Source organism: Sparus aurata, chromosome 14, assembly GCF_900880675.1.
Source record: "Sparus aurata chromosome 14, fSpaAur1.1, whole genome shotgun sequence".
NCBI classification, from domain to species: domain Eukaryota; kingdom Metazoa; phylum Chordata; class Actinopteri; order Spariformes; family Sparidae; genus Sparus; species Sparus aurata.
The window spans coordinates 1,706,887-1,726,439 of NC_044200.1; the positions used below are offsets into that span (position 1 = coordinate 1,706,887).

Sequence of the window (19,553 nt, forward strand, 5' to 3'; positions counted from 1 at the left end):
AACCTGGGCCAGGCCTCTCTCATCTTCAGCAAACTAAGTCAATACCCTCCTGTTCTGACTGATAGTGACCTGGAGATCCTTGAGAAGTTTGTGGTCCTGCTGTATGATCGATCAAGCACAGCTGTTAGTGTAGATGAGGCTAGACATGACAAGTTTAACTAAGCCGGACAGGTTAAAGGAGAGGAGGCAGACAAAGCAGACTTTATGACTATTTGACAGAAATGGTCACCATCCTAAATTTTTGAGGGACAAGCAACTTTTTCCATTAACATGTTCTTTAGAGAGTATTTATGTCTTGAAAAAATGGCCACCATATTGAAATTTTGAGTGGCCAATGCCTTTTTCCAAAATAGTGGCCCTTAGAGAGTATCTGTGCCAAATTTCATGCTTGTATACCAAAGTGAATGATTTTTTTTACTAATCTGCTGCACTAATACCGTTCTTTTTCAATTATTTACTCCATCTGTGATGCTCAGCAATTACAGATAACAGGTACTGCACTACTGAAAATCAAATTATTAAACAAACAATGTAGCCACAAATAAAGGACACCATCATATTGGCTGAGTTGCACTATCAAATGTTATATTAACCTGCTCTCCCTCAGGTCGGATTTACACCCTGGGCTGCTGCAGAGAGGACACAGCCATTGTTCATGGGGGCAATGGGGGTAATCAGGTAACATAGTCACATTTGTACCAGAAGTTACAGGAGTAATGTAGTTATTTTAACCCCAATCATGATGTTTTCCTACATCTAACAAAGTTTTTTTTTCTAAACTTGACCCACCTGCGATCATATGATGAAGGGGTGTTGCTATTACAATCATGTTTTTTTGGGAACTGTTATTATATGTCGTTTTGGAAGATGCTGACGATCAACCGATTCAGCTGTTTAGGTTAGGCTGATCTGCCTAGTAGGTGCACTGTTTGGGAAGTGAGTGAAAAATGACACAACATATTTTTTAAAACTAACCAACTAAGCCAACAGCAGTATATAGGTTCCATGAAGCAAGGCTTCCATAAAATGTTACGTTGTGAGTAGTTGTTCAGCTGCCATTTGGCAGTGCAAATACATGCCATACCACCAGACTATAGAGCAGCTTCTCTCCTAGGGTTGAGATACCTCCATTCATCTTCAGCAAACAGCATACAATTTTAAAATGTTTAATTTCAGGAATCCAACCTTGTGACAGGCATTAAGAATAACTATACAGGAATAACCATCATATCTTCTCACTGAAGGTTTCATTTACTTATGTAGGTCTTATAGAGACATCAGTATTAAATTGAGATGCTACAAGCGATTCTGCCCTGGCATCTAGTTCCAGTGCCTTAGTGTTCTTGCATCTTAAGGTCCTGTGAAGTTGACCAAAAATGTCAGCTTTTGTTCTTTAAAAAATAAAACTTGAGAGGCATATTTGTATGTGAATTTTTTGTAGGCTAATATATTTTGTTTCATATACATATACATATACATATACATATATATACACACATATACATTTCATATACATATATATAGTTCAGCTTAACTCAGCATTAAATAAATCAACATATATGTTGATTTATTTAATGCTGAGTTTAGCTGAACTACATGTACTACATGTCTTGTTTTCGTGTCATTGCTGTAAAAGTGTGAATATAACTGCATTCACGTTATTTTTTAGTTTTAAAAGCTATGTTTGCGAAGTAGCTTCCCCAACACTGCATATACAGTGTTAATATTTAATCACTTTGCACTGAAAAAATTTGGCCTCAAGGCCGAAAAGGTTAAGAACCCCTGCCATAGGCTACATGCCATATTGACATGTCAACAAACCTTGTCATATCATGTTAGCCCCATGGATTAAAGCAAAAAAAAATATTTTTACTGAAACGTTTCTTCGAGCTGTAGCCCAGTCATATTCCCAGTTTGTAATTTGTGAAATATGTTACAGGGCATTTTACTTGACACATGCTAAAAAAAATGAGAAGCTCTATTTATCCATCCATTGTCAACCGCTTATCCAAAATCGGGTCGCAGGGGCAGCAGCGTCAGTAGCGAGCCCCAGACCTCCCTTTCCCCGGCCACATCGGCTAACTCTGACTGGGCGATCTCCAGGCGCTCCCAGGCCAGAGAAGAGATATAATCCCTCCACCTGGTTCTGGGTCTACCCCTAGGTCTCCTCCCAGTTGGACGTGCCAGGAACACCTCCCTAGGAAGGCGCCCTGATGGCATCCTCATCAGATGCCCGAACCACCTCAACTGGCTCCTTTGCACGCAGAAGAGCAGCGGCCCTACTCCGAGTCCCTCCTGGATGGCTGAGCTTCTCACCCTATCTCTAAGGGAGCTCCCGGCCACCCTGCAGAGAAAACCCATTTCGGCCGCTTGTACCTGCGATCTCATTCTTTCGGTCATTACCCATCGCTCATGACCATAGATGAGGGTAGGGACGAAGATTGACCGGTAGATAGAGAGCTTTGCCTTCTGGCTCAGCTCCCTTTTCGTCACAACCGTGCGGTGAAGCGCATTCAACACCGCACCCGCTGCTCCGACTCTCAGGTCAATCTCATGCTCCATCATCCCCTCACTCGTGAACAAAACCCTGAGGTACTTGAACTCCTTCACTTGGGTCATCATCTGCAAAAAGCAGTGATGCGATCTTCAGGTCACCGACCTGTAACCCCTCCACACCACGACTGCGCCTTGAAATCCTGTCTATGTGTATCACAATCAGGATTGGGGACAAGGCACACACTTGGAACAAGTCCGACTTACTTCCGAGTACACGCGCGCAGCTCTCGCTTTGAGAATATAGGGATTGGATGGTCCTGAGAAGGGACCCCCCTCACCCCATACTCCCACAGCACCTCCCACAGAACATCCTGGTACGTCGTACGCCTTCTACACATCCACAAAACACATGTGGACTGATTGTACTCCCAGGCCGCCTCCAAGACCCCTGCAAGAGTAAAGAGCTGGTCCGTTGTTCCACAACCAGGACGGAATCTGCATTATTCCTCTTCAATCCAAGGTTCGACAATCGGCCGGACTCTCCTTTCCAGCACCTTGTAGTAGACTTTCCCAGGCAGGCTAAGTAGTGTGATACCTCTGTAATTGGCACACACCCTCTGGTCCCCCTTCTTAAAGAGAGGGACCACCACACCTGTTTACCAGTCCTTCAGCACCGACCCTGACCCTCACGCAATGTTGAAGAGGCGTGTCAACCAAGACAGCTCCTCAACACCCAGAGCCTACAGCATTTCTGGTGGTATCTCATTTATCCCTGGGGCTTTGCCACTGTGGAGTTGTTTGACTACCACAGTGACTCCACCCAGTGACTGATCTGAAAAGCTGTTCTATTCCCACTTAAAATGTTTTTCGTCTTTTCAATGTAATTTTCAATCTTTGACTTCAAACTGTCTTTTTTTTGCCAAGCTTCTCTCAAGTTTTACTCTTTCAAATAATCAACCATCTACAGAACTTTTCAGTACGCTATTTTTCTACTTCTTCTCATCATCATTATCATTAATCATTATTTTCAATAATATTGTTTAAAGTGAGCCTCTTATCGTTTAACAGAAAAACACATCATACAAAAGGCAACTTTTGCAGCCTTGTCAGTCTGATGGCGAGTTATCACCTTTCTGTCATCACTAACATACTGTTGATAATCAAAGAAGCTCTAATCAAAAATCAGCCAACAGATGTTCTCCTCCGATCTACACTGATCTCATAAGTCGCCTCTGTGAAGTTTGAATGACGGAAATCTGTTGTAGTGACGGAGATTTTTAATCCATGTAGCCATGACTTACCTGACTTTAATGACAGTAGAAGTAGAGGATGGTGGTTGAGTTAGAGATGACAAAGCTGCCTAGTCAGTGACTGCTGTTTACATCTATATTTTAGCATTTGTAAATGTGACATCACTGGATAATTTCAAGGATACCCCCGGACAACTTTCTGCTTTGTCTGTGGTGACAAAAAAACTGACACTTTTGAAAGGCAGTCGGCCATCTCGAGCTTTGTTTGTGGTAATAAAACCAGACATTTCAAACCAAGACAGGATGATTCTCGTGCCTTAACCTAACCAGAACATAAGCACGGCATTGACAAGAGAAATATGTAAAATGGAACCTAAAAAAAAAGTTGCAATACAAAAAAAGTGAAGCTTTAATCTGTTTTAATCTGTAGTTTGAGACACAAATTTTACTAAAATTTATTTTGCCAACTAGGTTGCCACATTTCTCGCCAAAATACCTTAAATAATGATTTGGCAAGGCTATTTTGTTCCAAAGGCTCTTCAATTGCAAACCCCTTTAGTGTCCCTTAAATTATCCAGCACTAGGGGACTTGGCTGGTACTTAACTAAACTCTAAACTAAACTAGTGAAATGCACATTACTGGTCAACACATCATGACTAGTTAAAATGTAGACTTAAAAGGATGTGGCCTCTGATGGTACACAGTAAGGATATTTAGACCTGAAAATCTACAGTGTGTAGTGGCTATTACACTTTTCTGTCACCTCCATGAGTGGATACAAACAGTTATTTGTGTAACAGTTTTCATTTTTACTAAGTGTACACTATTTGACTAAAAAAGTGCAGGATCTAGTATTAAATTGTGTCTTCTCATAGGCTGGCTGCACAGGCTCTGAGTTCTCAATACGAATCGCAAAAAAAGTAACAACTGTTTCCTTTATTGGCTATTAGGCCCCTGTCTGACATGGATAACTCATGACATACAAGGCACCAGTGGCTAAGCTAAGCTGTGCTGCTAAACTGTGCTTTCAGGCGGTGCATCCTCCCTTATCAGCGCTGACCTTCCACTGCATTGTCACCCATCCTGCTCCCCTCTACTCTAACCTTCCTCCAGCCTCCCTAGCCTCCAGCTCATCTGGGGGAAATTGGAAATTGGGCCAGCACTGGCTAGATGATGAGGCTGGACGACAGCCCCATCGATTAGCTGTCCCCCTGGGCTGATCTGTGGCTAACTGCTTGTTGGAAGAAGTCTCATATCTCCGTTCTTATTCCCAACACCCCCACCCTCAGCACCCTCTCCACAGAACCAGCCCTACATCCCTTTAGCACTATAACCATAGTGGGGCTTCCTTTCCTCAGCTCAGGTTGGAAAAATTCTGGCTGGTCACAATGGTAGATTTTTGTCCAGTTCAACAGAGTAAGGCCACACTGGGACATTAGCAATCAGAGCCAATTTAGGATCATAGATGTTCACCGATGGACCAGAGACAGAAACTATTCACTCCCCTCAGCTTGATACCATATAAAGTCATGCACAGAGAGAGAAAACAGGGGAAACGCCCTTTGCTCTCCAGCAGATACACAAGTAAGATAACTGGTAAGGGGTTGCCATTAATATTATATTATTGGAGTGGGTTCAGCTCTCAATGCTTCTTTTGTGGCCAGTAAGAGCTGCCAATTTTATAGTGATGACAAAGAACACAAAAGAAGTTGCAGGTCATGAACACAGTGACAAGTCCACTCTGAGCTAACTGGCTGGTCTTTCTGTCTCTGCACTGCACTAATTGGCCTATAACTTAAGGTTCTTAATAGCTCAGCATGGAAATGACCATTGCAGTCCTGCAGTGAGTCCCTGATGAAATCCGAATAATCACTTGCTTTGAGTTCCCTGTCTTTGCTCTGTGGGATACACAAGAGTTGATATACCCACAAAGCAACTGATGGCACTGATTGATGCATGAGCAAGTACATGTGTTTGTGGGATGGCTGCGTGTGTTTATACTTGATTGTAGCAAGTCAACCTTCAAATGGCAACATGGGCTGTGGCTGACCTGCAGGGACGATAGATAATTACACTATGTAACCTCTGCTGACCTTGTGATTGCCTGGTCTGTTTATCAGATTTCACATTTGACGATGTTCCACAGAGAAATCTCCGAGCCATTTGCAAGATTAGATTGCTTTATTGGAGGGCCTGTGGGGGAGGGGTCAATGAAGGCTTTCATGTTTGTTGGAGGCTGGGAAACGAGAGGGGACAGAGCTGGTGTAGATGAACAGAGCAGTAGATCGGTATGCCAGACAAAGAACAGGAGTCCATTTTCAGGCCAGCTGAATCAAGACCCTGAGAAACTATTTATAGATCTTAAGTGAGATCTCCTAATAGATCACAGGCTACAAGGTAAGAAAATGTGTGATGAGTCAATCTATTAATCTGGATATAAATGCTGAGAAACTCACTTCGACAAGACTCTAAATCCCAAATCATCTAAAAAGACAGATATTGATAAATTATGTTACAAATGATTTTTGACTTCAGAGATTCCATTTTACTGTTATTACGTTAGCAGGTGGAGGGATTAGCAAAGATTATTTGTGCGTCGAATTAGATTTCTATGGTTTACATTATAATTGGATTATTTCAGTTTTTGACCAATGACATTCTGCTAGAATGTGAAATCATGGCTAAAAAAGTGATCCAATATCACTCCCTGAACAGCTTAACCAATGAAAAGAAACAAAAATTAAAACAAAAAGTCAGAGCTAGAGAACAGCTTCAATTGTAACTGGTGCCACACCATAAATCTTTGCCAGCCTCCAGTGAAATTGTGATGGGCATCAGAGTGTTGCGTGTTCAGGCCACAGCGGACCATGTGAAACACACTGATGTCGATTTTATTCAACAGTTCATCAAGTGGCCTAATATAAAAAGAAAGATTTTCTCACACTTAAATGGGTTTAATGTGGGAGAGCAGAGTTGGTCTGCCTGGGCCTGGTTGATGAAGATTAGCTGACTTCTTCCATTAGGAGAGGCTGTCTGGTACAGCCAGCTGAAGTAGCAAGACAACTGAGTGCTAATTGTGTGTAACCAGATCTTTTGCCTTTAGCATGCACAATGTGCCTGGTTTGTGTGTGTCTGTGTGAGGGGGTGCTGGCAGGTTCTTGTGTTCATGTGTCTGCAATAGGGCTGCCCAATAAATCATCGTCAACGTGATATGAACATGTGCAATAAACTAGGGCTGGGACAACGCGTCGTCCCAAACAGGAAGTGGTAGTACCTGCGGAGGCTGAGAATAGCCCCTCTCACACAGAGACGCCACATTAACGCCACAGTGGCGGTTCGTCAATTCTCCGCCATTGGTCATTCACACAGTGCGAAGCCAGCGCTGGGATAAAGATGAACCGCCATGTAATTCACAAAGAATGCTGCGCTGCCGCTCATAAAGAGACGTGACGGTACACGTCATGATGATGACGTCGGGGTGTTTCCCAGGTGTTTCCCCTGTTGATGTAAACCCGCAGACCGTTTATAATGTGAAGTGATTGAGAACCCGGCCCCCTAAACATCCTGGAAGGTGAAAGAGTTACGTTTTTTGCGCTAAATTACATTATTACTAGGGCTCTCAAAGTTAACACGTTAATAACTTGTTGATGCAACATCCTCTTAACGCCGTTAATTTTTTTTTACGAGCGATTAACGCCCGGTATTAAAAAAATAAATAAATGTGCATTGTTTGATTTATGGCCGTCGATGGCATCTGTAGTCTTGATCCAGAGGGTGGCAGAAGAATAAGAAAGGGAATCAGAATAAGAAGAAGCTGGGTTGGCGTTCGGGAAAAACACGGTGAACTGAAAAGCGAAAGCGAAAGTAAATGGAGAAAGGACTTATGAACGGCAAATTCACTTTCAAAACACTGCCAGATGGTTCGGTCGATAGGACAAAAGTTATCTGCACGTACTGTCGACATGAAATGAGTTACCACTGAAGTACGTCAAGTCTCAGATATCATTTGCAAGCCAAACACTTGGCAGATGCAGAGAGCCCACCACCAAAAGCAGACATCACCATGTTTTGATCCCATTTAGGGTGAGGGGATATTTTTTGAGCCTTTTATTTCTGTTATGCATTGTGTGTATGTGTCGGTGTGTCCTGCAGCCAGCGACACCACAAAGAAATATGCCATGGGTGCATATGCGCTGCCGACAATTAGTGATATCTAACACTGAAACTGCAGGTCTCCGACAATATACTGAAAAACCAGGTTGTCTAGCTGCGACTGGGAGATGAAGGCAGCGGAGCCGCTACTGTACGCCGTTATTGTGATTTGGGTGGTAAAGGATCTGTTTTGGCTGCCATGTCTTTTGATTTTTATTTACTGGCACTTGGCCTGGTGCTTTAGTTCAATGTGCCGTTTCAGGCTTGCTGTTGACGTTGTTGATGTACGGAGTTGCTTCTTGAAACCCGGTGGGCAAAGTTTACACAAAGGGTCAGATTTTTCCCACCTGGATCATCACTGACCTTCTCATTAAATTGTTTTAAGTAATCATACAAGATGCTGTATTAATGGTGGCGGCAGAGTCTGAGATAGTACTGCTGCCTTCATGTGTTTTTGCCTCCATGCTTCACATGTTGATGATGTATGCTGCGGTGCGACTCTGTGGTGGCTGGTGTTGCCAGTGTTATGTCTGTTCAGGACGAATTAATCTGTGTTCGTTTGGTAAAGCCTCACTGCACTGTATGCAGCTGTTTCTGTCTGAAATAGTTAAGTTTCGTTTTGATCGAAAGTAAAGCGAGTTGCTCAAACCTCTCGTCCAGTGTCCTTTTTATACACAACAGCCAGACTGGGTGTTTTTTCGCTACATATTAAGGCCTGTTCACGGTGTGTTTTAGCTGGTTTTCGCCTGGAAGGCTCGATAGAAGTCTGGCACTGTCTTGAACGAAGTTAAACTGTGAGAACGTGCCGTTCACAAATGCCAGAATGAACTCATTCACAATAACGTTCATCAGGCAGAAATATGTGCGTTCAGTTCATATTCGCCCAAAATATGAACGAGTTGCGAGTGCGCGAACAAATTTCTGTCCTCTGGGGGGCATGACAAAAAATAATTGAGAACCACTGAGTTAGGATGATACTAATTTTCATTCCAAATTTCTGTTATTGTTTAGCCTCTGTCAGTGTTAACAAACCCATAAAATTTGATAATATTATAACATGATTTAATATTATTATCTTCTATAACAGGAGACTTCAATGTTTTCCAGGCCTAGGACCCCCAAACTGATGGAGAGATGGGGACCCCCTACTTATATATATATATTAGGGCCGGGACTCGATTAAAAAAATTAATCGAATTAATCAGAGGCTTTGTAATTAATTAATCGAAATTAATCGCATTTTAATCGCATATAAATATTTGACCTGAGAACAGTGAGAAGCCATTTTTTTTCACATGGATTTTAGTATACCATTGAATAATGACTGAATACAGAAGCTTAAGCAACAAAACATTGTTTGGTTTTTTTTTTCAAGACCAACAGACCAGTGCAATTTTTGCCATAAAGTGTAGCAATAGCTTATTTAGGAATACATTTCAGAGATTCAGGTAGTCTATAGGTAGGTAGACCTTCTGTAAACTATAACACTTTGTTTTTTAAGTAAAACACAATACTTTCCACTACATTCAGAACATTGGAAACCCTGACTATTAGAAAACATCTATCTTCAGAGTAGGCCTGGGCGATAAACCGAAAATTTACCTATACCGAAATTTACGACGATAACCGACGTCATTTTGGCCATGTCGGTATATTCGGTGTCATAGGCATAACATCCACTAGGGACAGGGGACATGTTCGGTCCACTTGATTAATCTACCCCGGCGTATACCGATGTGCTTATTTTACATTAATTTGATGGCAAACTCCGCCGCTGATGCAACACCAGCTATGCCAGGTTAGTAATCAAGTGAACCCACTCTCGCTGTGAGTCGCGGACAGTTTGTGTAATGATGCTGCGTTCAAAGGCTGCAACAGGCCACTGTCTTCGGCCGGGCCGTCCATTGATCAAACATTTGTGTTTTCTTTTTTATTCACTCAAAATAATGACCGTATTTCCAGCTAGAAAATGGCATCTCTCTCCTCCCTCCATTGTTGTTTGCATTTGTGTCTCTGCGTGGTCTGACACGTGAGTGTCCTCATGCTGGAAAACGTGACTTCTCGCATACGTGACGTCACTCCCCGAGACGCAAGAAGAAAGCAAAAATATATATTTTTTACTAAGGAAAATGACAAAACTAGTAATGCGTTACCGGCATCACTCATTGTGTAGCTTAAGTGCAACATGGAGCATGACGATGTAAAGAAAAAATAAAAACAGTAGAATTAACTTTGAGCAGGTTTGGAGGAAAGTCGGAGGTGTGGACCCATTTTAAACAAGTCGTGGGCCGTGATAATAACGTGTCGGCTTTGTCGAGTGCATTAAGTGCGGCACTTGTTGCATTATTCATTAAGATTTCTGTAGTTAAAACAACTCGCAATTGTAGTCGAGAACTTCAGTTATAACAGCCCACGTATTAAACTGTTGTCGGGTTTAAATCGGTCTCGGGCTCATAATTACATTCAGTGTGTCGGGCCGGGCTCGGACACAACGTGCACGGGCTCGGGTTGGGCTTGATTATAAGCTCTACTCGGGTCCAGCCGCGACTTTACTGAGGTTCACCCAGTGTGAGCAGCAGGAAGACGGTCAGCTCACCTCCCAGAACATGGCACTGAATCGCTGGAAACTGATTTAGGGACTGTCATCAAATTACTTAGCATAAATATATTAATACAAGATAATTGCAGTTCTTTCAATATCTTCCATGTCATGGGGCCCAGTGACTCCAGCAGCAGATTGTATTAGTAAACTGGACGAATGAGACAGTTATGTTTATTGTACTTTAGTGCTTCCTCTATTTTATATGAATATTAATATGCAGAAATCTTGTTTTTTTCTCTCAATAGCTTCCATGTCATGTGACCCACTGACTTCTGAAACAGATTCTGTGTCTATCAAAAATATATAATAATAAAGAAAATAATGGTAAAAAAAAGTTCTCTAATGCTCAAGAGGTTAACATATTATTAAGCAGCAATGTCAACTTCTCTACTATTTTGTCTCATGTCTTAGATTCTGATACTGAAGCCCTCAAAATGTTTATTTATTTACATCCAACCTCTTCCACCACCTGCAGTACAACCACATGATTCAATTCGAAGAAATAAAAGAAGCGAGAAGCTTAGAATTTGTCTATAAGGGACTGTATATTTTATACTTTTAAACCTGTTCAGTTGCTGTTCAATCGTGTGCTTATCAATTGTTCTTAACTACTAAATAAATAATATAAATCTTAACTACAATGTAGTTTTACAGTCCTTTAAAGTGGCATTTCTGTAAATACACAGGATTTTTTTCCCTTTTTTTTTGGTGCGGGGCTGGGGTACTTATCGTTCATTTATCGTTATCGAGGTGAGCTGCTCAATATATCGTGATATTTATTTGAGGCCATATCGCCCAGCCCTACTTCAGAGGCCATAACAGACTTTACCAACAGTTGATCTAAACAAATCAATTTCAGTCCAACTCTCTGTAAATAACCTTGGCCAAAACAATAAACAGTTCAACATAAAGTGCCAGTTGCAACAACAACATAATAAATAGTTGCTTAGCATTTAGGTGATATCTGAGGCTTGATATGCTGCGGTGATACGCAAACTCCTTCTTGCATAATTTGCACACAACCGTGCTCTTATCTATGCTGCCATCCGTCCGCTTTTTAAAACAAAATTTCCCATCCACGGGGCCAACCAGAGCGGTCTCATCTGCTTCTTCGTTCATTGTTGTTGTCTGAAGTCATGAACGCAGTGTTGGGCAAGCTACTCGAAAAAAGTAGTGAGCTAAGCTACAAGTTACTCTACATTAAATTAAGCTTCACTACACCAAAGCTACTCCCCAGAGAAATGTAGCAAGCTAAGCTACAGCAAAATGGCAAAAGTAGCTTAACTACATCAAAGCTATTTTTTTTTATATTGGAACAACTTCATTCCAAGTCAAAGCTATCTCAGTGATCAATAAAATTATAAATCAGACAGATAAGCAGGCAAAAATGTTACGTTCAATTGTTTATTAAACAATAATTTGTGCTTTCACTATTTTGTATATTTTATTATTCAACTATCAATGCACACTTAATTCTAACATCCATGGACAGACATTCACCTTGCTACCACAGCAATATCCACCTGACTTACACTAATGGACAGTGTCCTACACTGTAGCATATTAACATGATTAAACAGCAAATAGTATATTATAGCTGTAGTTTTCGTTAAGGTTCTCTTGTCTTCTAGTTTCAGCTTTATAATTTATATTTGATATTTGAGTTAGTCTATGTAGTTACTGTATATAATTCAGCCTTTAATTGTATTTGTTTCTTTTACCTACCTCATTGTTTTTGGATTTTGATTTATGTCAAGTGGCTGTAACACTTTAATTTCCCTTTGAGATTAATAAAGTACTCTATCCATCAACCAGGGTCTCATATAACTGGCAGTTTCAAAAGTGGTATTTTTATTAGGCCCACTCTGTAGTAGTAGCTATATCTACATACATTTTAAGCTAATCATTTTGACTAATCACCATACTTTGGTTTTGTAGAAATAGCATTTTTGCTGTATCCTGTGCTGGTTAAAAATTACAAAAGTAACAATTCAGAGTAATGTTTCTCTGTTACTGTATTTGTTTGTTATTCAAGTTTGTCTTTTGCATCCCTCGGGATCAACTCGTCTCCGTCCTCCTCACCCTCTGCCATCTTTCCATCAAGTAACGTAACTCACTCATGCTAACCTGTCTGTATTCCCGTGCAGCAGAGACGTTGTATGCAAGGATTAGTCCTTGGTGTCACCGTCATACGGAAGTGCTTCTGTCGGCTCCACATACACGGCCATGTGTGGCGGTGGCATCACCGACTTATCCTTTCATTTCAGACCGCAACAGAAAGCTCCGCTGCGCTGAACTTCAGAGGTGTTCATAAAAATGTAGCTTGTGTGGACGCTACTGCGCTACTTGGTCAATAAAAGAGCTAAGCTACTGAAAAGCTATTTCATTCAGAAAGTAGCGACGCTACCACCACGCTACTGAGAAATGTAGTTAAACTAGTAACGCCGCTACTTGTAGCGACGTTACTGCCCAACACTGCATGAACGCTATGCATGAACGTTTGTTGGTGCTCCAGTATAATCGGTACCCCTGAAACTCATCCAGTATATATATATATATTATATAAAATTGTGTTTTATATTAAACTTGTCCTATAGTGCCATGTATAAATGTACCTTGTTATTGTGCATTCAATACTAAGATATTCAAATAATACACAGGTTCATATATTCATGTTTTGTATGTTAAACATGCAAGGTACAGTGAGTAGTGTGGCCATGCCACTGCCATTCATAATCACAACATAACATAATAAAGTGATACCTGCCAAGATCAACAATGTCTGTCAATTGCATGTAATCATGCATAAAAGCTATTCAAATGGACATTTTTAAAACATAAATCTGGAAATGAAAATTAGTGATGCTAGGGTGCCGTTTAGCTCAGCGGGTAGAGCGCGCGTCCCATGTGCCGAGGCTCTGCAACGGACCTGGGTTCGACTCCCAGCCTGGGTCCCTTTGCTGCGTGTCACTCCCCCCCTCTCTCTCCCTGTTTCCTGTCATATCTTCAGCTGTTCTATCAATAAGGCCAAAAAAATATTAAAAGAAAATTAGTGATGCTTGTTAGTGCCACTGGCATGCATAAACATACTTGTTATCTTGCATACAATACTGAACTATTAACATAATTGACAATTTCTTCTTTTAATTTTAAACATACATGTAGTATGGGCAGTGAATCCTCAAACCATCTATGGATGGCATACATACTCCCACATTAGTGAGATGTCTGACCCTGACCCAAGCACACAACTTGTTTAACCTTGGACGTATGGAGGTTGTCAGGCAGAGAGTCTTAACCTGTATTTATTTTTAAGGTAGGTGAGTGAGGAAAATCCACTTTCACAAAGATATGTTGTAGCAAATGGAAATGGAAACTGTATCCATGTCTTGCATCCATGTCCCTGCACTAGGAGTCAGCCTCAGAAAAGTAGTCCCTAAAAGTAGTTCCTAGTTCTGTTTTTGCAGCGTTTTGCCGTTTGCAGCGTGTTTGCCCTTGCTGGACAACGTACATATTACCTGTACTGTAGCAAGCCACTAGGGGCGATAGCGATATTTTAGGCTTCATATTTGTGAGGCTGTCAAGCTGTCCATCACTGTCACATGCAGGTCGTATTTGTGGAGAACACTGGAAGAAGAAAGGCCTTCTGAATATATTTACATGAAAAATGGCACTCTCAAAGAGCCTTAAGTGGAAAGTTGATGCAGAGAACTTTATAGTGCCAACTTTTAGAAATGTTTTACCTGTTTGCCTCATTTGCAACAAAACTGTCGCTGTCACTAAAGAATACAATCTGAGACGTCACCACAACACAAAGCATGCAAGCTTCAAGGAGTCATATACTGAACAGTTAGAGGCCCGTCAGAGAAAAATTGCTGCTTTGAAACCTCAGCACTCCCATGCCAGCGTAATTATTAACCAAACCTCAACTGAACAAGAGAGGGTAACAAGTGCGTCTCTACAGGCTGCCTGGGTACTCTCCAAGCATAACAAGCCATTTACCGATGCTGAGGTTTTTAAGGAGTACATGGTGGCTGTTTTGGAGGAACTTGCCACTGACAAATCTATGGACAGGATAATTGCGTTACCTCTCTCTGCTAAAACTGCTGTTCGCCGTGTCCATGTTTTGGCAGAGGATGTCCAGCGACTTGTAATTGATGAGATCAAAGAAGCCAGATACCTATCGCTGGCTATTGATGAGTCCACTGACAATACTGACATTTCCCAAATGTGCGTTTTCGTTAGATATTTTGATGGCAAAGATTTCAAAGAGGAGCTTCTGGCCTTGATTCCACTGGAGGGTCTGACGACAGGCGTTATTATCTTTGGTAAGCTGGAGGAACTATTTCAAAAGCATAGACTGTCATTTGAAAAAGTCAGCCTGGTTGTCACAGATGGTGCTCCTGCAATGATTGGCAGAAACAGGGGACAAGTGAGCAGAACTAGGGCTATCGCTCCCAGAGGAAAGATAAACCTGTGGTGAATATGGTGGAAAAACTTGATGCCTTTGGAAACAAACTTTCCACAAAGATTTGTTGTCAGGGAGGCTGCTACACTTTAGCACACTTAAGACAGTGGGTCACAGCAAGGTCACAGAGCACATGAAGACATGTATCACACAGCTGAGGGAAAATTTCTCTGCCAGATTTGATGACTTTGCCATTTCCAGGAATGTCATTGGATTTGTGCGTGACCCTTTCACTCTCAGCCAGGTGGAGAATTCTTCACTAACGTGAGGAAGGTGATGCCGCTGGACGAGGCGGCTAATCAAAGTGAACTGATTGACATCCAGGCCGCTGGTGACATGAAGGCTGCTTTCCATGGTGCTGAAAGCTCGATCGCCTTTTGGGTGACTTGTCCCTAAGAGTATGACACACTGAAGACATTGGCCATGTGTGTGCTCACCATGTTCAGATCAACATACACCTGTGAAGCTGCGTTCTCAAAATGAACTCTAAAAAAATGCATGTGAGGAACCAACTGTCCAATCAGTCTTCAGAGGACTGCTTGCGCATAAGCCTGACAGCTGTCAAGCCCAATGTTAAAAAGAGGGTGTCGAAGGGGAAATGTAACTTCTCCCATTAAGCAAACATGAGTATTTTAGTCTTGGGATTTTCTTGGTTTTACTTTATTTGTATTCATTTGTTGGATCAAAGGCTACTTTAATTTGATGTAAAGAGTAACATTTCTAATAACTTAGGCCTGTCGCTTTTATTTGTAATTACATCTATTTGCTGATGTGCAAGGCTTGCAATTACCATGCTGTTATGTTGATGGCTGTTATTGAGACACCGCAATTGTGTGCAAAGCCTGGACAATTTTGACATTTGTGAAAAAATGAGCATGTGAAACAATAAATGATGTTCAATGAGCGCAACGAGTTTATCTTCATTTTTGATTGAAGGCAGGCTATGACACAAGCTACTTTTCAGAAGGCGTTTCTTTCATTTGATTTAAAAATAAGTACATATAGACACATACTTTTCCCTCTTCACTAGGCTATTCCTGAATTCAGTATTATTCTTGGGGTATGATGGAAATCCCTGGCAGGCCGTATTTGGCCCGCGGGCTGCCAGTTGACGTTGACTGCTCAAAACTATTCCCTCTCTGGTGCTGTGGAAACGAGAAATGTTCTGAAATGTCTGACCACATCCAAGGATACAGGTGAAGACCCAGTAATGAAGACTGATTTGAAGAATATGTTTGGCATTAACTGCACTTGTAGCTCTAGACCGCCACTGCACAATAGTGTGCAGGATTTTGATGACTGTTCGTTGTCCAGCAGGTGTCCCTACGGATCTAGATGTGTGTACTTAGTCACTGGTTAGAGTGATATATTTTCAATGTGGGATCTTTCTTAATCTATCAGCATCACTTGGAGGTTTAGCACACTCCAAGCTTGCATCTCTGATCAGTCATAGCTGCAGGTATGGGAGAAGAGAAGTGGTCCAATCACTCACCTCTGATTGCAGAGCTGGCATGCGAAGCAGTCCAGGTGGTAGACATTCTCCTTGGCCCTCATGACCATCTCAAAGGCTGGAATAAGTTTGCTGCAAGCTGCACAGTTCCCTGTCACACCAAACAACCTGAGCCACACACACGCACACACACACGCGCACACACACACACACAAGAAAGATGTATAATTAAAGTCATTTCCCAAAACTTCACCAGAGTTCACAAAAATCAAGCAGGGATGTGTCATGCATTGTTTTAGTGCAAAGACTTTGAATAGGGAAACTGCCATCCAAGTCTCACCAGCTGGAAATTCTTAATCTAAATAACTGACGACTTTTAAAGTGATGATTCACACAATAGCTGTATTGTAACTTGAATGCAATGAAAGGCCACATTTACTGGCTGAATGTTATCAATAACACCTGTGACAGAACAAAAAGGAATAATAAGTGAAAATAGTTTAAAAATAAGTGAACAGAATAACAGTTTGTTCCACTCAGGATATAAACCCTGGCCAGAGTTGCAAATATGGTCCTGGAAGAACATTTATTGTGATGTTTGATGAACAACACCAACACAGTATTCTTAAATACACTCAAATGGACATACTAACAACATGGACAATATTTACTTATTTTTTGTACATTAATTCATTTGCATATTTCAATCTTTATATGACTTATTTAGTTTTAGGTATTGGATCCTCTCCTTGGTGTTCAGGTGCAGTTGTTTTCCCACCAACTGATGATTGCATGACATGTCTCTAAACATTGCTTAAAGTGGTGGTTCTCAATTATTTTTTGTCATGAAAAGTAACCGGATGTTAAGTTGTTATTTCGGTGCTTGACTTCCTGTCTGCTCGTTGCAAAATTCAGCTGCGTCCACTGCCGGAGCTGGACGGAGCATACACGCAGCGCAGCGGACCTGGTGGAAGTTAACACATAGACTAAAGTGAAAGTGAAACCTATCAGCCCTGCTAGCGTGATGGAGACGTAATGCAGCAGACACGTATCCAGTGGAAATAGACCTTCGCGTCCTGCCCTGCCTCTCACGCCCCCCGACACCTCACCATTTGAGAACCACTGGCTTAAAGGAACTCACACATGTCATACATGTTCTTGTCAAATTTTACTCTAATAATTTAAAAGTGGAATTTCAGAAGGACATGAGTTCAGAACATCTGAACTCTTAAAGAATTTTGCCCACCACTTTCCTACCCCTGCATCACCACAATAACTGACAATAAATCAAGTAAAATTATAGCAAAAAATAAAGTAAATAAAGTATGCCTGCTTCTGCTGCTTCCTGGTGACTGAAAACGAGAGTGACAGCTGTCAAAGAGATTGTGTTGAACACACTAACATAACCTAGTGAGACAGATATGATCTCTGAATTGGTCACAAGATAGATTGGACAGACTTGGGCTACAGAGTCACAGTAAAAAAATAGCAGGGCCACAGCTTGTGCCATACAAATAAATGGGACATGGGTAACACTACTGCCCAGGGAGGACCCTATTATTTCTTCAGCTGCTCCAGGGACATTAATGTGAGTATTCATTAGGGATACAGGGCTGCTACTACACAGTGACCTCGACCAGACTACCAAGGGAAAAATATCTGATAACAAAATCATATAGCAAAATAACCCATTAGGCAGACATCTTGAGGCACTTTTAGTCGTCGTTGTTAAAATGATAAAACGGCATGCCACTCTTAGACTCTGTAAGGGATTGCAATCTGATAAATGATCTTAGGGCTTGGGATATGCAGGGTTGTTTATTAACCTTCGGAAAGTATGTTTCCCAGAGGCAAAGAAAGCAGATAGATTGTGCCCTCATGAATACCTACAGAATTAAAAGCCACTGTCAACACACCTTGAGACAATGAAGGATATCTCTTGTAACATGGTGGGCGGGTGAAAACAAAGAGGGCCAATTCGATGGATTAGTGCTGACTTAATTAAAAGAATTATGCCTTTCCGTTTGAGCAGTCTAAATTTAGACACATTTGCGGTATCTCTTGTCCTTTCTTTTTTCTGCACAAATGTGCATTGCTGGAAGGCTTTCACATTAAATAGATGAAATGATGATTTAGCTTCTTGCAAAGCAAAGTAATTCATCTAAAATAACATTTAAAAAGAACAAATAATAAGTATGTCTACTAGTCAATTTGACAGAGACTCAGGCCATAAATGCACTGTCACTGCAGTGACAAATCCGCAGCAACACATTTTCAAATGATAAATCAAACACTAATGTCAGCTTTTACAAGCAGGATTTCCATCAGGGATCTGATTGGTTGTCCAGTCGTTGCATTAACAACTTAAATCACTTTCAGAGTCAACCCTCACAGTCACTCTCTGTGGGGGAGAATCTTGTGTATAGCAAGTTGCATCGAAAAGTATGTTTCCCAGAGGCAAAGAAAGCAGATAGATTGTGCCCACATGAATACCTACAGAATTAGCTACTGTCAACACACCTTGAGACAATGAAGGATATCTCTTGTAACATGGTAGGCGGGTAAAAATCATGAGGGCAAATTTGGTGGATTAGCTTATTGCAAAGCCAAGTAATTCATCTAAAATATCCTTTAAGAAGAAAAAAGAAATTATATATTTAGTGTGAGAAAATGAGATTGAATGTTTGGGCATAACAGCAGGACTTTGTATGGCATCTAATGCCTGTCACTGTTCAGGGGAAAATGCAAGCTAAGTTACTGGACTCATGCAAAAACATGCATTGATTTCTCTTTCTAAGGCAATGGAACCCATGTTTTTTATAAAAACCAACTCAACAAAATAATATTGAATTTAAAAAATCCAAGGAACTCCTGGCTGCATTCATTTGTTTGCTGCGTAATCCATCCCATATGATCTTGTGCTCCTGGAACCACTGCTTTAAATGATTGAACACCTTCTCCCAACCTGTGGTAACGATTTGGAACAACGCATACATTGCCTTTCCTCAAATAAAACTATCTTTTTAATTTCTCTGACAAGCTGAGCAAAAGAAGTGGAGTGGCTGATGACAGTCTTCAGAGATTTATCCAAACTGCATCTGCGGCAGCATAGCATCTTGTCTGCCAGGTTCACT

The 19,553-nt window shown here is 41.3% G+C and overlaps 1 protein-coding gene across 6 annotated transcripts in view; it reads right to left on the reverse strand.

Annotated features, from left to right (window-relative positions):
• Positions 1-19,553, reverse strand: part of lmo3 (LIM domain only 3) — an 82,693-nt gene that overhangs the window by 7,952 nt on the left and 55,188 nt on the right. For all 6 annotated transcript variants that reach the window (XM_030440503.1, XM_030440501.1, XM_030440502.1 and 3 more), the window contains one exon: positions 16,462-16,587. In XM_030440503.1, the coding sequence (XP_030296363.1) occupies positions 16,462-16,587 (126 nt within the window). The remainder of the gene's footprint in view (positions 1-16,461; positions 16,588-19,553) is intronic.